Source organism: Erithacus rubecula (genome assembly GCF_903797595.1).
Source record: "Erithacus rubecula genome assembly, chromosome: 22".
Lineage (NCBI taxonomy): Eukaryota > Metazoa > Chordata > Aves > Passeriformes > Muscicapidae > Erithacus > Erithacus rubecula.
Window position 1 is genome coordinate 8,084,225 of NC_136674.1, and position 22,648 is coordinate 8,106,872.

At 42.9% G+C, this 22,648-nt stretch overlaps 1 protein-coding gene across 1 annotated transcript in view; it reads right to left on the minus strand.

Moving 5' to 3' along the window:
- CASTOR2 (cytosolic arginine sensor for mTORC1 subunit 2) overlaps positions 1–16,375 on the minus strand; it is a 112,541-nt gene extending 96,166 nt beyond the window's left edge. The window contains exon 1 of the mRNA XM_079324926.1: positions 15,942–16,375. Coding sequence (XP_079181052.1) covers positions 15,942–16,054 — 113 coding nt within the window. The 5' untranslated portion in view covers positions 16,055–16,375. The remainder of the gene's footprint in view (positions 1–15,941) is intronic.
- Between the last annotated feature and the right edge of the window lie 6,273 nt (positions 16,376–22,648).

A 22,648-nucleotide genomic window follows, 5' to 3' on the forward strand; every position in this document is an offset into this window, starting at 1 on the left:
GGCAATGTTTTTCAACTTTGTAAAGTGCAAAATACTGGTACAACCTTGGAGTTTGGGCTGAATGCCATTTGTTGGCTCTACAGCAAATGAAGCCAATGAAACAGGACTGACTTGCAGCCTGAACAATTGTTTTCAAAGAAAGATGGCAAACTCCTGGAGAAGTGAGAAATATTCCCATGGAAAAGAGAAAGCCACACCTGTAAGGTTCAGGTATTTCCTTATTACAGAACTTACCTTGGGGACATGATGTACCACTCAGCATTTTTTTCACTTCTTGCTGCCAAAAGTAGGTGATGTATTTCAAGTATATGCAAAGGTTAGTCTCTGTAGACAATCACCATTTTGTAACAACCTGATCTTTTCTGTTTATTAACAAAGGCTGGATCTACATTTTTCCATACAATATACAAACACCTATATAATTTGAGCTACACTATTGCTATAATTGACAAGAATAGGTGTGTTTTCTCATATGGTTCAGAGATATCACAGACAGCATCTTCTCAAAACATGAAAGATGACACTTCATCAGCCATAGATGTGCCAGGTAATAAATCTTGGAGCAGAAGGGTCCTTATTTTAATTCTAGTCATCATTGATCAAGAGATACAATTGTCTTTCCAAGACCCACACAGGAGAGGTGAAAACAAAGAAAACCACAAAAATGCTCTGGGTTTCATTTAAATCCTGAGATACTTGTTCTGGTCTAGTAAAAACAGCAGACCCCAGAGTCTGCACAATTTCTGAGCTCAGGAGACACTATGCCACAGCTGCCTGCACTATTCAGAACAGCAAGGAGGCCTGTTTCAGTCAGGCACATGCATCTGTTTTCCCCTCCCCTTTTAACACTCACCATTTCAGTCCTAAGCATGGAACAGGTTGAAGATCTGCTCATGTGACTTGCATGTCTGTGCACTCCTGACCACAAAAAGGTGTCCCAACAGGTTTGGTACTTTGCACCATTCTAGCATCTTTCATATCAATGTCTGCAAATGAAGCTGTGGCCACTCTTCTTCAGAAGAAATAGTCCAAGTCTCCTTCAATGGTGGCAGCTCAGAACTCACAAATAACCCTCTGGTAAGAAGGCAGAACACACTCAGCATGATGTAAGGCCTACTGGGATCAGGGCTCAAACCAGCCTGCTTCTTCTTCCTGTTCTATAGCTCCCTGCATGGCTCTGGGTAAATCATACTGTCCTCCTATTCCTAAATTCTACATTTGTCTAAGAGGGATAATCATTCTTCACTACTAAAGAGGGGCATTCTCAGCAATAGATAGGAACCCAGGTACTACAGACAAGCACCTAAAAAAACCAAAAATCATCCCTCTGCCACAAATGCTTTATGAAAAACAAATGTTCCTTAAAAAGCAGGTTTCAGATACAGTTCCCTAGTAGTTACCACAAAAAAACCCCACAATTTAACATAAACTCTATCTAAAAATATCCCAACACAATTTGATAATGTCCTTTTGACCAGACATTTAAAAAAATCCACAGGCACAATTACATATGACAAAGATAATGACAAAACAAGAGAAGATAAAAGGTAGGCAATACTGTTTTTTCTAGCTAAAAAAAAAAAAAAATTACAGTGCACTCAGTTTGCTGGTTTAATAGGTGATGTGATGGGTCCTTAGTTCATCTTGGGATAATTTAAGAACAGAATGATTAGCAGTGTATGATGACAGTGATCACTAGCTGGTTCCTGGAGAGCTGATAAGTTATTAAGCTAAACAATGGATCGCTATTATGAGCAAGTCAGTGCACTAACTGTAATTTCCTTGAAAGCTGAGTGGTGCATGATTATACTTGTCCACTCAGACTGCCTGCTGGCAGCTCTATATTCTCTTATTGTTCTGAACTGTAGAGTCTTCCCAGCGCCCAGGATACAGCCACAGAAAAATGTATTCTTCATATTCAGGCTTCATTGTGGCAGCTGTCATCTGAAGGACAGTGGGAGAGAGACATTCTCTGTTCTGAAGCACAACGATTATAGCTCCTAAAAACATGTGGTTTTATTTGCCAGCAGGAGCTACCTCTACTTTCTAGCTGAGGCAATTTCCATTTCAAGAGAACTCTGACTTTGGAATGACACATGTATATAGCTACAGACATGTTCATATTTATGTGTGTTTATGTGTATTTAAAAGCCACACATACATATGAGTACATTCCTGGTGGTTTTCTTTGTGAGTTTTAGGAAGACTGCTGTTACTACTGCAAGCTCATATGGACATCTTCCAACTTACGTTGCTCTCTCAAGGTACAAGGAGAGACAACAGAGAACACCTCCATTAATGAGCCTACCAAAACCAGGAAGAAAAAAAAAAAAAAAAAAAACTCAAAAGAAAGCAGCAGCTGGATGACAAGGATGCCAAAGTGGCTAATACACACATGGACTAAAAACATGGCCTTCACCTGCCCTACTAAAAAGTGCTAGTCCTAGTGGTGAAGACTGTGCAGGATCTGGAAAACAAGAGCAAGATCCTACTGCAGAGCTGCTGAGTGAGATGGGGAAGGCACTCACTCACCTTCCTGTGTGCCTCAGTTTCTTGCTCTGCAAAGCAAGCCAGCAGCCTCTGCCCAGTTCCAGAGGCACAGCCAGCACATGCTACACTGGGTGACCCTGGGGCACTGGCACTGCAGGACACTGCTGAGAGGCCAGAGCTGCTGGAGACATGGAGTGAAGCCAGCCTATAGCCCAGCTGGCTATGGGAAGAGAGAAGAACAGACATCCCCATTTTTGATGCCCTATATATAATTCTCAGAAATATATCTTCACTCTTGCCCACATGAGCAGCCACATTAAGCATTTCCTTCCCTTTGCTGCATTTTTACTTCACTCCTGTCCTGAATGTTACCAGCTAGTCTGAGCAGGAGGCAAAATTTTTAAAGCTCTTAATCATCTCTTCCTCAAACAGAAACAGCCATTTTGGAGTCCAAGCCCTCCTGGCTTCCAATGAGCCTTGGGGTACCCAAGTGCTTGCTTTTTTTTAATGGGACTTAGGTGATTCTCAAAGTATTATCATGTACCTCACACTGACTTCATATAATGTGAACATTAAGTGGGAAGAAAACCTGACAATAAGAATCTTTGACAAGTGCTTAAAAGGCAGGTCCTAATGAATTTTAAACTTTATTTTACGTAAGGCTCATTTAAGGAGCACATGAAATTTTTTCACTGTCCTTTTTTGCTGAGCTGATCCTGCAAGGAATATATAACCAGGAGTATGTTTTAACAGGCCAAGGAAAAAGTATGAGTAGCAGTCTGTTCTGAATCCAGGAACTGTTCTTGTCACTGCATTTTTTCAAACCCCAGTGAAAGGGAAAAATGATTACTGTAAAAACACAACGTGAGAAAATGTAATATTCAAAGTGCAACACTAGTAACACATATAGAAAAAGCCTCCCCTATTGTTTTGAAGAAAGGTTAATACCATTGCTAGTTACACACATTATACCTATATAAATAAATAGCTTTTCTCCCTACAACAAGATCTAATCATCTCACTATTCATTCTCCTGAGTAAAAAACAGGTTAACAAGTCAATCATTTCCACTCCAACTCTGAATTAACCAGCCCACAGCCACACTACTCCAACTGTGACTCTGCTCCATAAACATAAACAAAATGAGGTGGCTTCAAAGTGTAGGGAGTCTGATGTTTGGTTTTTTCTCTCCTGAATTTGGAACACACACATCAAGTTAACAGCAGCTTCGAAAACACTGGAGATAGAAACTCCAGGGACAGGAATTTCATCAACTGCTTTGCTATGACGCTCCTAATACACTCTGAGTTATCCACCCAATAGTGATTGTACCTAAAGATAAATCCCTTCTGTGTAGTGTGGCCATCCACACATCTCTAAGAAAATCACGTGGTTATGGTAGTAGGAAATCTCAAAAACAGATAAACAGCAACAACTTGCCATGGAAGGCTATCAAAAATGGATTAACAGCCAATTATGCACCAGTTTAAATAAATCCTCAATGCTATACTATAAACATAGAAGAAATTAATTTCAAGCATAGGCTCATGTACATCTCAGGATGCAAATTCTACAGAAGCATGTAACCTATACATGCACATATTATTTAGCATTTCTGAATTCTTTCCTCTTTTTTTTTCCCCTCCACCAATAGTTAGGTTGTTATCATCTTTATAATGAGAGATCCATTCAAAATACATTGCTTCACAAGATCATTAAAAGCCAATAGGTGACTGTATTGTTTCAGGACTACTTCATATTTAAATCATTGCCTAAAATTACAATTCAACTACCATCTGAATGAACAAAGCCATTCAAATGGGTACAGAACACATTAATTTACATTTACATTAATCATTCCAGTCTGATTTCACACTCCTGTGCAAACAAGAAGTATTTCTGGCCTGTCACAGCATAAGAGCTACCAGAGGATAGCTCAGCAATCCCATGCAAACCCTTGCCTAATAAACTTACCCTTCCTCAGACATGAGGCTTTCCTTACATAGAGACACAGAGCACTTGTCCTGGGATCAAACCTCAGCAGTCCCTGGAATACAGCACTGGGATGGGTAATGGGATAAGGCATAAAGCCAACAGCATAACTGTATGTACAGGAATTATAAGAACCACTCAGAAATGCTTGGAGTAACTTGATACCAATAGGAAGGGAAAACACTTCCCTACAGTGAGGCTCCATCACATGACCACTCTTACAGTGGAATTTCAGAAACTGCACAATAACCAAAGCACAACATTTACTGCAAGGCGTGCAGCATGCAATACTGCACATTAAAGTCAAACTAAGTCACATTTGGACTTCATGTCATTCTAATACTTTCCCTTACTTAGGTCAAGGACACAAATGAAACTTATGTAGAGGGCTTGGGTAGAAGTAGCTTCATTAGTCTTGTACATCTATCCAACATCATTACAAATTGTAATTAAGTTGTCTGCAGCAGCACAGAAGTGAGTAGATGCCCTTTCCCAAGGCAAGCTTTGCTTTTACCAAGCTATGGAATTTTTTGGTTTCAGCTAGTTTTTCATAGTTTAAAGGCAATAAGCAGTTTCACCTGGAATGTTCACAAAACAGCACAAAGGACCAATGAACTACTGCAGTAAACAGCCTCTCATTCATACCAACAGTTCTCTCCATAACCAAGAGGTTGCACAGTCTCACTTTAAAGTTTAAAAACCACTTTGTCGTGCTGAGATGAGACATTAAATCACACATTATAATGCTTTGTGGAAAGTAATGCCAAATGGACAAAGCATTACAATGTCAATGAGGTCAACACATGTTAACACAGCGGAGAGCAAAGCTCCATACATGGCTTTAAGCACAAGATCCCAATGGACAAAATCCTGAGCAAGCTGCTTGAGTAGCCTCTGCCTTGAGCTGGGGGGTTGGGCTACATGATCTTCAGAGATTCTCCTTGACCTCACATATTCTGTGAAGATATGCTGTTTTCTAAGTTTGTGACAATGTACCAGGCTTGGGCTGAAAACTGCACAAAAGGGCTTGAGGCTCCACTGCTGCATTAGCCCTTAGTCCCATATGAGGCCATTCATGCTCATTCACAAGGTCAGCTCTGGCTCTGGTCTTCCCTTCATCTTTTTCCCCATTAAACCATAAAGCCTCCTCTGGTCAAGCCAAATTCTTGCTTACTTTTTTTGTTTTTAGCCAACACTACACTGGTGTAGCAAAGTAATTTCTGACAGTCACCAAAATATTGTTTTATTGTATGCCAGAAACACAAGAAAAGAATCACTGAAAAACAAAAACAGTCACTGAAAATGCTAAAAATGATGCTGTGTTCCTTAGAAATCCAGTTGTTCTGCACATCTGTACCTACCATTACCTTGTCTGCAATGCAGGTAACTACATCCATTTTATTTTCCATAATGAAGCATTGATTTCGTTTGCAAAAAAAAAAATTGCTGTAACCACTCTAGATTGCTGGCATTTTACCTGAAGAAAAATCTCTTAACAAACATAATCTATGTCAATTTGTGACCACTTAATTTTTGAGGTGGAACTATTGCAAAGCACATAGTCCCACCACTCCCAGCAGAAAAGCATTCACTACCTAGACTTACCTGCAGTAAGCTCAGGAGAGACTGAGCCACAAGTGTGTGGTTTCACACCTCGCTGGCTCAGCAGATACAAAACAAACTACACACAATAAAACCCTGCTTGGTTTACAAAAAAGCCAAATGGGTAATAACATGCAACTCACAACACATCATCTCAGTATATCAGAACTTGCCTGAAATCTATCCCCACAGCAGTGAAAGGCCAATTCTAACACCACCTTTCTGCAACCAAGTAGTTTGAATATGAAAACAATTAAGACCACAATTTTATTTTAGCATGAGCTCATCTGACAAAGATACCTGAAATCGAAAAATTTTTGCAGTGACATTATTATTTCAGGTGTGAGATAATTTAAACAACATTTATCAAAATATGTTTGCTGCTCCAGGCTCCAAAGCAAATTAAACAAGTCAGCTGAGGAGGAATCACTGACAAAGCCACTGTAACCAGTCCACTTATAAAATACATCAGATTTTGACAGCATATTATCTTCCACAAGATGAGTGAGTATTTTCCTCATTTCAAATTACTCAGTTTAGTTCAAAATGATCACTAGTTAATTCCAGGTTGGGAAACAAATTAGGAACTGAAAAGGCAAGTAAACTTGGTTTTCTCCTTCCAGACTGTAAATAAAAAGCAGGTGTGGAAGGCTGAGACCTCCCAGCTCCAATGTTTTGCCAAGCACAGTCTCAAGTCACCACTGGCTTCATTTGTTTAGTACAGGTCATGTTACACTGCTTAGTTATAAATACAAAATAAGCTGAGATTTTTTTTTTCCCTAAATACTTAGCACATTTAATACTTTGTAGTATTTAAAAAAGAGCAAATCAAAATGTTTGCTTTCCATGTTACAAACTCCTATTTCCACCCAAAAGCAGCTTGAAAAAGATCACAACTGGAAGACTAATCACATGATAAATCATCCACCATTTTCAAAAAAGCACAAAAATAAAGTCTAAGTAAATCTATGTAAATACATACAGTTGCTTAGATGCATGTAGAGTATATCCTTCTCAATATTAAGAGCTACCTTTTTTTCTTCCTGTCAAGATTACATTTACTTGCAAGTGAGTGCCTTAGAGGTTATCTTTTCTTTAGGAAAAGAAATAAAAGCTACAGATGTTAAGCAAGATTAACATGGACCATTTTCAGTCAAGCTCTCAGACTTAACAACTTCCACCAACTCACCCTGTAAAAACATGCATAGCACAAGAAAGAGTTGCATACCCATCTTTTAACCACAGAACTAGGATAAATAGTCAGATATTGCCAAAACCAGTGCATATCATTACCCAGATTCTCATGTAACATTTTTAAAGAGTCTGAACAGAAAAAACAAGGAGAGTCACACATACATTTTTAACTGTTCCACCCATGTCAAAACTTGCAAATTTCCCCCTCTCAGGTTAAGAAATTCCCCCAGTATCAACTTCTTAAATTCATCTATTTGAATACTTTGAATAAGACTTAAAAGTTGCATTTTAGTCCTAAATAGACACATTATGCCATCTCTAGTGTCCTCTATAATAAGAACACTAAAACTTTACAGGAAAAGATGAACTTTTCCTTTACAGTAACATCTCAGTCAAATATACATTCAAACTCCTGAGAGGGTTTGGCTCCTATTTTATAATCAATTTGTATTGAAAATATTTGGGTCAAGTACAGCTTACCATCAATAACAGCCCACATCTCTCTTCAATTACTGGCCAATGAGTAGCACAAGTACCATAAAAACATTTATTCCATCACATTACCAAACATTAATTGGACCACAAAATTTCTAAAAAATCACTTTGCCTGCCCAGGCATCCCCACAAAAGGATACCTCAGAGGTTCCCAAAGGATTAGTGAATGGTTTTCTGCCACCAAGCAAACTTGCACTTCTCTCTTTACATGCCAACTCTGTGCTAAACAGCAACTCTGGCATCTGCTGGGAGATCTGGTATCTCTGGTATTACTGCTGGGAGCTTCCTAAAGGAGGCTGCAGATCAAAAGTAGGCTTTTTATTTTAATCTCTAGTAAGCCACATTTAACAGACCAAAGTAAGGTTGTTCTGGCTGGTGAGGAAGTTTAGGCATTCACTGCATTTCTTTGGATGTGAAAATAAAACATTAATAACTAGTACATAATGTTTATTATATGTCAGACCACAAAAATGAGATCAGATTCTCTGTTTCAATGGTCAGTACAGTTGAACTTTGTGTAGTATGCTTTGGATAGTCATATTTAATCAATCATATATTACATAATCATATTTTATCAATCTGAATTTCTTCTGTGCTATAATAGAACATTTTTGCCTGTTGTTTTCTTTCTTAACAAATATATCTTATCTACACAAAACTAAGCTGAGCTGAAGGTGGGGAGAAGTGATCTTTTTACTTTTAAATGATAACAGCAGCTTAGAAGCCTTGCTCTGTTGATTCTGAACTATAATGAATGGAGATATTTCCTCACTTTCCTGTTGGATAATTCTTCCTTTACCAGCCTTCAGTTACCAGAAGATCAGAGACAGAGTTTACTCTTGAGTTGGCAGCAAACACAAAACCAAATCTATACTGTTTCTGCTGAGAAAAGAAATTGTAGCCCTTGTCTAAAACTCTAACATGAAGGATGATTAAGAAGATGTGTGTTGGATAAATGAGGTGGTGTGCTAAACAGCATTAAAAAAAAAAAAAAAAAATCGCTGGAAAGACATACATGTTTATAGAGAACGACCAAGGCATTGTCAAGGAATTTAGCCATCAAATTGAGCAAAATTTAAGTTATAATTCAGTAGAGAGGTAGACTGTGGATTCAAACTATTTGCTAATGAACAATTCAGCTGTTACTTCTAGATGACAAATGCACAGTATTCATACTTTCCCTTAACAGACCTGCACTGGCTCTGCTGCTGAAACATACCAGAACCAGCTTGCAGGAATAGCCATCTAACCTAGAAAAGCCATATTTTAAATTTAAATACTGACTTTCACCTCAAAATAATAAAAAATATTAATCTGAGGGGATTTTTAATGAATTCCATGGCAAAGATAAATATTTTTCTTCTTTTCTATTTCTCATCTGAGCATGAATGGGCACCATTGATGTTTCTTCCACATAACTGATGTTGTACCTTATCCACAGGTGATGCATCTCATCTACGTGACAGCTTTCCCAATAAACTGAAACATGGGAAATAAGGATAAACAACTATCCCACTACAAACTACAGGCAAATTTCTATTTATTTTAAAGTACAATATCTAAATCAACATTTTTTCCAGCACATAGTGCTGCCCAGCATTACACTCTGGCTTTGATCTAGTACTTCTACCTTTTGAATCTCATTTAGTTTCTAAGCACTCCTGTCAGTTTCTGACTTGGCATCAGCCTCAGCCTGATGGGACCACATGGTAGGTTGAGGACTGACTGCATGACAGAACTGCCAGGCAAAGAAAGAAAATCAGGCAGAGCCCCACTGGTAAGCCATGTGCCAGAAGCAGAAAATAAAGGGAAAAAATAACATTTGTAGATAAACAGTAAGAGACCATCGGGAAGGAAAAGTGTTCCTTCCAAGGTTTAACATGTTAAACATTGCAGAATGCTCTCATAGCCAGCAGCAGCTGAAACACCCAGCAGCCTTCAATACAAACTGATGACATCCACAATTAAAGAGCTTATATACTTTCTTAGCCCAAACAAGTAAATTCTGTTCTTTCCACCTACTCAGCTGATTCTCACTAGCTCTACTCATCCTGAACAACCACCATAAATGCCCATGGTGCCACAAACAGGCAGCAGAGTGCTCTGGGGAAGGGCAGGCAGCTTTAGCCATGAGGCTTCCCATCACTCCAGCCTCCTGTGGTGTCTGGACATCAGCACTCAGTCCTTCTGTAACAGATGGTCACCAAACCAGACTGAAAAAGAAGTCCCCAAACTTGAGATATCACACACATATACACACCCAGAAAACAAAATAAAATACTCAAGGCATTTGGGAGTCTTTGCCACAACAAAAGAAAACACAAGCTATGTGTTTTAGATGAGTAGATATGATCCTCTAACTGGCAAAAGCCTTTACTCAGTGGTCTTCCTAGGATGCATGGGATGGCAGCAGCCATGAGAGACAAAAAAAAAAAAAAAATTAAAAAAAAAAAAGGGTTTTAACTATAGGAGAAACTTGCCTTTGCCAGATAATCATCCAGTGTTGCAGGCCGATCTGTTTCTCATATAAGGGTATAAACAACATGTGTTTGTCTGAGTTCATACCAAAGGAAACAGACTGCTGATCTCAATGTCCTCAAATGATGCATGGATACATTTTAAGCACTTGTTTGTCCTATTCTATTCTGAATTCCAAAATAGATCTTTTATTACAGTATCTCCAATTTCAGGACACGTATACAGTAAACAAGTGATCAGGGAATGAGAAACACTTATATTAATAGCAACAGCACACTGTTCATAAGTCAATTATTACTAAGCAAAATGGACAGATTACCAAAAATACCACCACAAACTTAAAGACAACACAACTAGTTTTATTTTTTGCTCAAAAATTAAACAAAATTCAACTTATACAGTATATTTTATCACCATTCACTTTGTGCTACATTTTTATTGGAATGAATATTTTTAAGGACTTCTCCACACTAAGAACACCTATCTCCAAACATCCCACTGTAGTAGCTGCCTGACAAGCAGAATCAAACCTGAAGCAGAGCCCAGCATGGTTACAACATCCCATCTAGCTTCTCTGGGACATGGGCAGCTGTCTGTATGTAGTGACAAACCTGTAAGCCTGCAGTGTCTGTAATTCCATGTCAAGACAACAATACAAAAACTGGAGCATCTTGAAAAAGAACCCAGAATGACAGATGCTTTTGAATGGCTGCCTTCAACATTTCAGGTGACCAAGGTCTCATCATTCACACATGCAGAACTTTTTCCTTCTCTTCAGCATTCAGAAATAATGACCATCTCAAACCAAAGAGTATAAAAAACCCTCAGATATCTTAAAATCTGTGATGCTAGACACATAACCTATGATTACTTTAACCACCAGCCCTGTGAACAAACAAACTGCTCAACTTTATTCTAGTTATAATTTAATAGTTTTACAACTTAAATAATGTCTTTCTCCCTCAACAACTTCACTGCTTACCACCAAATCTTTATATTAGGCACTGGAATAGACAGGAAAAATGACTTGTTAGCCTTGACTCCAGATGTTCAGGGGCCTACTAAAACATTATCCAGAAATCAGGCTAACTATATTACATAGAGCCAGTGCTTGGAAGAACCCTGAGCACCCTTCATTCTCCTGGACTCTCCATGTAGTTTTATATAATCTCAAAAGACAAGGGTAGGCTCACCTTCCTACTATCTATTGCATGCACTGGCGGTTCAATTGTCCCAAACTGTGCTCCATTCAGATTTAACTCCTGTGCACTGAAAGGAATCACAGAACATGCTGAGCTGGAGGGACCCACGAGGGTCATTGGGTCCAACTTCTGGCCCTGCTCAGCAGCACCCCTAAGAGTCACACCCTGTGCCCGAGCCTTGGCCAAACACTCCTTGAGCTCTGCCAGCCTTGGTGCTGTGACCACTGCCCTGGGGAGCTGTTCAGTGCCCAGCCACCCTCTGGGGAAGGAAGAACCTGTTCTATCATCCAACCTTAACCTCCCCTGACACAGCTTCAGGCCATTCCCTCGGGTCCTGTCCCTGTCACACAGGGCAGAGGTCACTGCCTGCCCCTGCTCCCCCCCTCCCAGGGAGCTGCAGACTGCACTGAGTCTCCCCTCAGTCTCCTCCAGCTGAGCAGACCCAGTGCCCTCAGCAGCTCCTCACAGCTTCCCCTCCAGGCCCTTCCCTGTCCTCATGGCCTCCTTTGGACACTCTCTAATAGCTTAATATCTTTTTTATACTGTGGTGCCCAAACCTGCCAACAGCACTGGAGGTGAGGCTGCCCCAGAGCAGAGCAGGACAATTCCCTCCCTGCCCCACTGGCAATTCTGGTGCCTCAGGACAGGGATGCCCCTCCAGGCTCAGATGCCCCTGGCCATGGACCAGGACCCCCAGCCAAACCCCCTTTGTGTGGTGCTGCTTTCCAGCACCTCCTGCCCCAGTCTGCACACACAGCCAGGGTTGCCCCAACCCAGGTTCAGAATCCAGCACTTTTCCTTGTTGGATGCAGTTATAAAGTATTTTGCAATTAGGGGGGAAAAAAAAATCCAGACAGGAATGTAGCAAAACAGTATTTGTATCAAGTCCTCAAGCAGGCTACTTGTGGCACCTCTCCCAGTAGCCTGAGACAGTTTAACCAAGGAAGCAGAGACACTTAGTTTTGGCATGAGGGAAGCTGCTCATTTTGCAGCACACAGGGAGATGAAGACAGGTGTTTTTGGATGAGCACAGTTCTCAGCCCCAGAGAACTAACATTTATAGAGGCACACACACAAGAAAAATAATGCAATGGTGAAGCCACACACAGCTGTTGTATTTACATGCATAAACACACTGCACAGCTTCTGAGTAGGTGAGAATCCTTGGCACCAAGGAACATTCAGGTCAGACACAGAGACACAAGGATTATTGAGTCCAGCTCTTAGATGAATGGCTAGTACAAGGGCTGAATCCCCAACCCCGGAGCTATTATCACCATATCCTAACCAACACAATCAATAAAACACCAGAATGGTGATGATAGCAAGAGCAAAAATATTAGACACATGCAAATCTTCAGCATGCAACCACAAAAGACATGGATCACTCCTCCACTGGGGTGCCTGGCAGAGCCTGCTGAAATCAGTAGGCCTGCACTGACAAAAGCAGAACACCAAGAGCACAGTACTCAGTGTAACTGCTTAGCAGTTCCACTATTATTTATTCCTAGACAACCTTTCTTAATGCAATTTTGGATAAAACACCTCATGCCTAACTTAAAGTTATGATTAATAGTATTTTTCTTTCAGCTTAGTTCAGCCTACTATTTCATCCACTATTGGTCTCACCTCTTCACCATGTTAGCTGCTGTCTTGCTTCTGGCTATCAGAATAGTCTCAAAACTGCTGTTCTCTGTACAAGAAAATATTGCTATTGTAACAGAAGCTAAATTAAAACACTTGTGTCATGAACAAGGGCAAGAGTGTGGCAGAGAGGCAAAAGGCCAAATGAAAAGAGAGATTCGTTACATTTCCTTCTGAAGATGAATAAGAAAAAGTGCAAGATTTAAAATAAACTGTTCCAGTCCTTTTCCCCAGTGTGTGACAACATGAAAGAGACCCTCCAAATCACTTCTCACAGGAGGCTATGTAAAAACCTTAGTTTTTTTGCACGACTTACATCAGAATACTGATGATGTCATTGTCACCCCTTTGGATCACATCTGTCCTACAAATCATTATTTCTTACTGGCAGCCTTGCAGCACCAGTAAAACTCTGTTTAAGGGCTCACTGGGAAAAACGTAGGTGATGTAGTAACTGGTATCTTTGCTATCTCATCAGAAAAGATTAGCAGGGATGTGGACCACCTCCCTCTTTCATTCATTCTCCTGAGGGGTTTTTGCAGATGGGGTGTGTGGGACAGGAGATTTGTCTTGAAAAAGTTGGGCATATTCACTTTTTAAAGGAGGAGGAAAGAGAAACAGTGGGGTTATAAATTTATAGAGTTACATCTCCTGGAGACCCTCATGAAGAGCCTGATGTTCATCAAAGATCTGTGGGGCAGGGACCTTGTTTGTCACAGGGCATGCAAAAGCACCCAGGAGAAAGCCTTTCAGTGCTGTCAGTTGTCTCAGGAATGACACAAACAAGCTTCCCCTGCATCTCTACTGCCTGCAAAAATAACGAAATGAACAAAAGAGAAATAAAGAGAAGTTTGCCATGCCAACAAATCATTCCACAAACATCTGCTGTGCCTGATCAGAGAGATTCCATGGAAGGTAAGGAAAGATTGATAATCAGGGTGTATATGTCAAAAGACAACACAGCAACCAGAGACAATATAAAACTGTCAGGTGCTGCTCCCAAATGCTGGACAAGGTATCAAATCCCAAAGGGGTTATCTTACTGCCCTGACCCTTTCACAGCTCTCTAACATTGAAAATGTGAAATGTAATGTGAAACGAAACGACAGCAGGACCATCCCTGAAGTTTTAAAAATATAAACAAATAAATAAATAAATAAATAATCCCAAACAAACAGAAAAAGCCCCATGAAACGCCAGTCTATGCATAAAGAGTGACAGATTAAAGACTTCATTGTTGACAGTAAGAGTGACATTTTAAGCATGGGAGGGGAAGCAACAAGACCTTCAAAAAATCAGCAGCAACTTTAAATTACAATGAAACAACACATAAAAATAGAAGTTTAAGACTGAGGACCCTTTAATGCCCAGTGAAGTATCCAGGGACAGCATTAAACAAGGTGCAGATATACTTTACACTGCAAACAATGTTAGTGGCAAGCCAAATGGGACGAGCCCCAAATCAGAGTGAAATTTCAAGGCATGAAGTTTAAGATAAGAGGCTGTAATCAAATCACACCACAAATGGGTCCATTCATCTGTAAGCTTTTTAACAGAGAGCACTGAATTACAGTTTGAAATAGAAAGCAAATTAATTTATTTCTTAAATATCTATTCATTATTTTCCTATTGCTAAAGAAAATTTTCCACCTTAATAGAAGAATGAACATGGAGAGAAAACTGAAATACTAATTATCAGGCAGGAAAAACAAGAAGAGTTTGAAATGTGTTATTTACATTCCCATTCCTCTTTCTGAATAGCGTGAAGTCAACAAAGTAAGTGAAGACAGAAGAATCTGCAATTGCAATTCAAGTTGTTTTGTGCAAAAGGCCTAGCACCTTACGTACATCCAATAAACTGGCCACAGTATTTTCTTTCCTCCCTCTAAATAAAAATAATAATTCTCACAGTGCCTTCAGTGCCTTCGACTACGTTTTTCTTTTTCCTGAAAGCTATCACAACCCAAATTACTTAATACCACAATTTTTAAGTGCAAGGCAAGCATTGCCCCTCGTCCTCCCCCAGTTTGCAGCACAGGAAAAGCACCTTTTAAACAAACCCGCCTGTGGAAGACCCGCTCTTTTTGTAAGTGCTGCAAGGAACAACAACCCAGAAAGAAAAAAACAACAAAAAACAAAAAACCCACCAAAACCCAACAAAAAACAGAGAGAGCGACAGAGGAAAAAAAACCATCGCGGGCACTCCTCCTGCTCGGGCTGCTGTTGCTGCCTTTGTTGTCCGGCGGCCGCCCCGAGCCTGCAGCCGGCCCGGCCGGGCCCCTCGGCCCCCACCTGCTCTCATTCATCCGCGGGGCGCAGCGCCGGCGGGCAGCGGGCAGCGCACCGGGGCTGCCCCACGGCTGCACGGGGACACCCGAACTCCAGCGCCCATCCTCACCACCGCCTCTCCGTCCTGGCATGTACGGAGGGAAGCGCAGGTGTTGCCCTCACCCCCAAAACCCTGCCCTTGGCGAGGAGGGCGTCCCCGCTCACCCAGACTTCTCGCAAGGAGGGTGCCATCACCCAGCCCGGCAGCCTGCCCCTCTGCAGGAAGGACGGTGACCCCCACCCCAACACTGCCCCCTTGCAAGGAGGGGTGCCCTCCATCCCAAGACCCTGCTTTATTTATTTTTTCCCCCCGGGAGGAGAGCACCCATCAGCCCACCTCCTTTTCAAGGAGGTTGCCCTGCTCACTCTCAAGGCAGATGCCCTCCAGCCCAGCCCCTCTAGGAGAGCAGGGTGCCCTGCCAGCACCCAAAGGAGCAAGGAGGGAACGCCCCCAACTCTGTCCCCTCGCAAGGAGGACGCCCCCCGCCCCCAGGCTGCCCCATCCCCAGCACCTACCTCGTCTTAGAGGACAGGAAAGCAAGTTTGATTAATCCATAGGTAAACAACTGGATGCTCTCCTTGGCTATGCTGGCCACTCGGAGCCTGTGCTCTAGGATGTGCAGTTCCATCTTTTCCTCTTTCTCATTTGTAGTTCATCTATCCCTGGGGTTTATGTTGTGTTTTTGAATGGGGAGGGGGAGGGAGGGCTGTTATTGTCGGTGCTTTTTTTTTTTTCCCCCCCCCTTCCCCGGTTCCGTCTGTCCCTTCCCGGCTCCGGCGGGGGAGGCGGCAGCAGGGGATGAAGGAGCAGAGGGTGCAAAAGTTGGAGCGGCGGGGAGGCCGGCGGGGCGCGGAGCGGAGCAGAGCAGCGGAGCCCGGAGTGCCGAGCAGCTGGTGCTCGCTGGAACAAACAACTTGCCACTCAAGCCCGCCCGGCGCGCCTGCGCCGCGCCCCGCCGCATGCCGGGCCTTGGAGTCCGCGCGGCCGCCGGGCCCCGAGCGGGGCCGCCCCGCCCAGGCAGGGAGAGCGCCCGCCCCCAGAGCCAGCCCGGCCCCTCACAGCCCTCAGAGCCCGCCCGGCCCCTCAGAGCCAGCCCGGCCCCAGAGCCAGCCCGGCCCCACACAGCCCTCAGAGCCCGCCCGGCCCCTCAGAGCCAGCCCGCCCCCAGAGCCAGCCCGGCCCCAGAGCCAGCCCGGCCCCTCACAGCCCTCAGAGCCCGCCCGGCCCCTCAGAGCCAGCCCGGCCCCTCACAGCCCTCAGAGCCAGCCCGGCCCCTCACAGCCCTCAGAGCCCGCCCGGCCCCTCAGAGCCAGCCCGGCCCCAGAGCCAGCCCGGCCTCTCACAGCCCTCATAGCCAGCCCGGCCCCTCACAGCCCTCAGAGCCCGCCCGGCCCCTCAGAGCCAGCCCGCCCCCAGAGCCAGCCCGGCCTCTCACAGCCCTCATAGCCCGCCCGCCTTCACATCCCGCCCGGCCCCTTCACAGCCCTCAGAGCCCGCCCGGCCCCTCAGAGCCAGCCCGGCCCCTCACAGCCCTCAGAGCCCGCCCGGCCCCTCAGAGCCAGCCCGGCCCCTCACAGCCCTCAGAGCCAGCCCGGCCCCAGAGCCAGCCCGGCCTCTCACAGCCCTCATAGCCCGCCCGCCTTCACCTCCCGCCCGGCCCCTTCACAGCTCTCCCGGCCCTTCACAGCCCTCACAGCCCTCCCGTCTCCCTCAGCCCGTCCGGCCCCTCTCAGCCCGCCGGGCCCCTTAGCGGCGGCTCAGACAACTCGCTTAAAAAATAGTAAAAACACCAAAAAGGCCATTAAAACTGGAATCAGCGCCCAGCCGGTTAGGGTGTTGTTTTGGTTTGTTTCATTTTCTTTGCGCCTATCGGCTTGCTGGGAATTCTCTCACAAGCTAAAAACTAGCAGGAAGGAGAACTTTGGAAGTTTTCATTAACGGCAGGGAAATACTCAAATCTTACCTTCGTGTGGTAAGATGGGAAATCCTTGTCCATTTCTCTGTCAGCAATAATAATGTGGAAAAAGCGGTAGACTTTGCATGTGAGTGTTACAGAGGTAAAATCGCAGCTGTCAAGAAGATAAAACTGGCCCTGTGTGTGGCAATGCTGGAAGGGTGAGCCCGGGAAGGTTTGTCCCCATTCTTCAGGAGGCTGAGCAGAGGTGGGAAGGGATCCCCAAACCCGCACACCAGCAGTGCCCCATGACACCAGCCTGGCTGTGAGCACAGACCCCTCTGCTCTGCACGGGCACCATGCTGGCAGCACAGCTCTAAGATTCGGTCTCAGGCAATTCACAAAACACGGCTTAGGCAATAAAACTGATTCAGGCTCTGTACAAGGGTCCCTCTGACTTCAGATCACACTGGTTCTGCCATGAACACACCACCAGCGCCTAGTCACTATGGCCCTTTTCACCAAAAGATTTTAAATAAGCTTTAGAAAGACTATCAAGAGAAACTTTTTTGTTCTACACAGAGAAACTGAGTCATAGGATGTGTCCAGGCATCCAACATTAGAGCTCAGCCAGCCAAATCCCACTCCAAGTGACTCCTCTCCCCTGAAGAGCAAGAAGAGCTTCTGCTTAACTTACAAGTGAAGTTCTTTAGGGTCTGTCTTGTTGCAGAAATCTCTTGTCTGGAGACAAGCTTCCAACACTAGGATTTCCAAGTCTTTCTGTTCTGTTCTGTTCATTCCCATGGGATGGCTGTATTTTCCCCCTAGACATGTCTATTCTTACTCTGTCTGTGGCTATACTCCTGAAAGGCTGTCTTAATTTTGTCATATCTAAAAAGGAAAAACTTGAAATTAGAGGTATTCCTATTGATAGTTTGTCAAAATAATTTAGAGGAAATGTAACCAACATAAAGTATCAAATTTCTACTTCATTTTTAAAAAGCCCTTTAAAAACTAGTTTTCCTTCATGGCCTCACAGTTCAGATGACTCTCGGCATTGCATTTTAGGAAGCTGAAGAGGAGTTTTAATCTGCTTCCACTGCCAGTTGAAGGTCTTTGACTTCAAAGCTCTGAATGTGTCTGTGCCCAGCTACAAAAAATGCCTGCACCTGCATCTACAAATCACAGATACCTGTGTTCCTCTGGGGCAATGCAGACCAGAGTCCAGAGGGAAGCAGCCAGGGACAAAATATGCACACACTATCCTGATTGATGGGATCTTCCAGAGGAAATCAGACAATATCTGATCTGAAAAAGCCTAAACCATTTCTAGGAAATGCTGCAAAACTCTCCTATTTTAAGAGATGTTTCCATCATAATCAGGACACCATTCACCACATCAACTCTTCCCTTTCCCATTTAGAAAAAAATGCTGCCCCCAGCAGAGCTTTCTCAACCCAGAGAGTCCAGACACTCCAGGAAAGCCACCAGGGATTATGCTATTACAGACTAATTGCCACAGAGAATGCTTACATGAAACAATGAGAAAGTTATAACAGACCCAAAGGTAAAATCAGTGGGAACCTTTTGAACAAGCAACTCATCAAAGACTTTGTTCTGCCTGCAGGGAAGGAGAAAAGGAGGCCCTGAGTTAGTCATCTGTATTTACTGAAAAAATAGAAGAATCAAGCAAACAAGTGAAAAAGAAATATATCCCCCTGCAGCCCACAAAACACACAAAAATACTTCTTCATTTTCTGAGTTTACATCTGGTGCTCTCCAAAATTGCAATGTGGTTTCTGGGCCTGTTCAGCTGCTGCAGTTTTCCAAGTCTTCCAAAGAAGGCCTAAAGGCATTTGTGCTAGAAACACTGACCTCATGGCTACTGTGAACCTTCACACAGTTGACTGTAGGAAGCACTAGGAAAATATAAAACCCTACCAACACTCAATAAAATTTTCTACGGATGAAAAATATGTCTAGCTCAGCACAGGCGTATTTTTCAAGAGCAGGCAACCTGGCAATTAGCCAGAATAGAAATAAGAGCCCCCTCCTCCAGCTGACATTAGTATTCAAATCTCTTTCTCCCTTGTTGCCAGGTACATCTGGGAGATTCTTTGCAGGGAGCAGCCTAGAATGTGTTGTTAGTATACATAACATACTATAACGTTTTTTGATTACTGCAATTTCAAATTTTCCTTATTTTTGCAGTTTGGGAGGACTTAGTTGGCCCAGCCCAGCACCAGAGCAAGGACCTGTTGTGCAAGATGATGTAACTGTCCATTTTTACCAAAACCAGAACTCATTCCCTGCCTACACAGCTTGCAGTGTCAGTAACCACAGCACATGCTGGGCAGACAGAACACAGAAATGGGGAGCTCAGACAAGAGCACAGGCAGAGGAGATAGCAGCAAAACATCTCACTAGGTTCTTTGAGTCATCTCCTGCCTGGATGGCCAGCAGAGCACTTATGAGCTGCCAAAAGTAGATGAGATCTCTAAGTGCTCTGGGTCAGATACCACCTGTAACACCAAGCAGAATTTGGGGGTTGAATTCTTGAGGCCAGAGGTGGTGGGGTTTCTCCAGTAAAAAAATAGAGACTGTGCATGGACCAACAAGGATTTCTCAGATATCTTGTTTTCTGCTCATGATTACAAGGACCTTCTAACTGATGAGCAGTGCAAGAGCCATGTCCAGCTTGCCCTGGAGCATGGTTTATCTGGAAGTGAGGTGCTCAGAAGGAATGGGTTATTTTATGAAAAATTGAGTTCAAGGAGACACTGCATTTTTTGTCTTGAACGTTTCTCTCAGCAGCAGCCAAGGTACAGTTCACCAACAGTTCTCCAAGACTCTGCTCTTCTGAGTCTGAATTTTGTCTGAGAGCAAAATTTCTCATAAAGTACATGAAGTTCACCACCCAAGTATCTGCATGCAATTTGCATTGAAACCTCACTGAAACACTCCGCAACAATCAGCTTTGGCAAATAGAAATTGAAAATATGTAGAAATGGTTTAGGTGAAAGGAATGTAATTGCACACTGTGACAAACAGTTCATGAAGATCAGCACTGCACACAGAGGAAAAATAAAGGAGAATTTCTAATCATGTGAATCATCATGTTTTATGCAGTTGCTACAAACTATAGCAGATATTTCAGCATTATTTTGTTTAGATGGTGGAAATTTGTTGTTAAATCCTTTTGGAGTGTTTTCTGATATGATGAAAAAGTCCCAAATTATCTTATTTAGTTCTCAAAGATGAAAGTATGGTAGCCTTTTCCAGATGGAATTTAACATGCAGTATCTAACTTTTTGTCAATTAAACATAATTTTTAAAAATTAATACAATTCAGATTGAATTATCTTTCATGATTTGTATGACATTGCACTGCTGCAAATCTAATGTTGTTGGTAGAACTATGTTCTTCTTTCAAAAAGATCTGAAGATCAACAGCATCTTGACCTCTGACTAGAGCTTGTAACAGCTGCTAAGACTTAAAATAGTGGAAAATAAAAGCCTAATGTGAGTGATGTAATGGCAATGCCCTGGATAGATATGCCCAAGGCAAGATGAATCCAGCATCACAGTTATTTGCACTAGCATTTGCTTTTCTTCAGCAGACAGAACATATTAAGTTCTTAGCACATCTGTAGCTCTGGTGTGAAACCAGGGTCAGTGTGCATCTCTGGGGTCCCTTTCAGACCCAGTACAGAAGGGATACAGCAATTTGTTCCAGACCCTAAGGTGTTCTGTTGAGTGCAGACTCTGTCTAAAGGTTTGGGAACTGGTGGTACCTTCAGGTCAGTTGCTGATTTTGTCCAAAAGGGAGCCACATTTCTCAGCAGCCTGAACCAGTTTGCTCTGAGATGGAAGTTACTAAGTAACTATAATTATCTGGGAACTCCTTGCTTAGATTAAACAGGCCTTTTTGACCCAGGGATTGTAATGCTTCTTTAGACAAACAGGTAAACAAAGGCAGAGAAAGGCAGGCAATGATCCGAGGTCACACCATCAGTTATTATGATTTTGGAAGTACAATTCATAGGCCACTGCTTGATCACAAGACCACTACAAGGTTTCCTGAGGCAGACAGAGAGGATGGGTTTACAAGTTGCTTTTACTTTAGTGACAGTTAATCTCTTAAAGCAAAAAAATCAGTCCTTTAGGAACAATCATGTGTAATATATTAAAATGAAAATAAAAATTTTTAAAAAGGGGGGGAAGCTTCCCAAATGGTAGTTTCTGATCTTGCTTGTGGAAAATTACTCATTTATTTAATTGAAAAGAGCAATTTATTTCAGACTAATTTCCTTCTAGCAACAAGAGACCTTTCAAAACTTGATTGCAGTTAATATCCCAATGTTTCAAAGCATTTTATTCATCTATCAAATAAGATAATGAAGACTAATTTACTGTTGAGGTACAAAGTGGGCTGAGCAGGTCAGACACTTCATGCTCCCAGGGTAGCAGGGGTGTGGATGAGTCTGTGCTGTGCATCAGCTCCTTGGAGAGGCCAAGTCCTGCAGGAGAGCTCAGGGGGCCACAGCAATCAAAGAATGTGCAAAGGCAGCTCCTCCTGTGCACAAAGCCACATTTCCCCTAACCTGAACAGCAGCAGAGAGCTCCATTAAACATTCCCACACCACCTTGCAAATGGAGATTGTCCAACTCAACAGCTTGGTCAGGGAGGACAGAATGTCCCAACTCCCCCACCTATGTTCTGTACTTTAGTGATACCTCTCAGCTGCTGCCCTGGAAGAACAGAAAACAATGGGACTCCCACTACTGGCCTGAGGAAAGGAAGCTTTGGCACTTGTAATCAGTGTCACATAGCCTCTGGATAGAAAGGAAGAAATTGCATGTACCTGTTATGTATAGCTGGACACGGCGACTCCCAGATGAAGGACTCACCAACTGCAAAGTACCTTCCCAACACTCACATACCATAAAATGCAGGTTTGTACTGCCCCCTCTAAGGTAAGCAATATTTACTTACCTTTAGCCTGTGAGAAGCCAAGCATAAATATTTGGTCTTCATATTTTTATTAAATTCCTCCTTCTCTTAACTAATGTCTGTCAAGGCTTGTCCCCATCCTTGGATATTACTTGGGTACAGCCACTGAATGAAGCCCTCATTTTCATTTAACACCTAGGTGTGTTGTGAAGTTGAACCTTGACTTTGCTGGAAACATTTAAAGACTAGAAGGTAAAATGATTAGTAACAGAAGGAGGAAAATTTGTGCATGTGTTGCTGAACTAAAACATCACACAAGATAGAAGCTGGTAGTTTCCTAGGCAAGATGCTGATCCTGCTGATTTGTTGAGCAG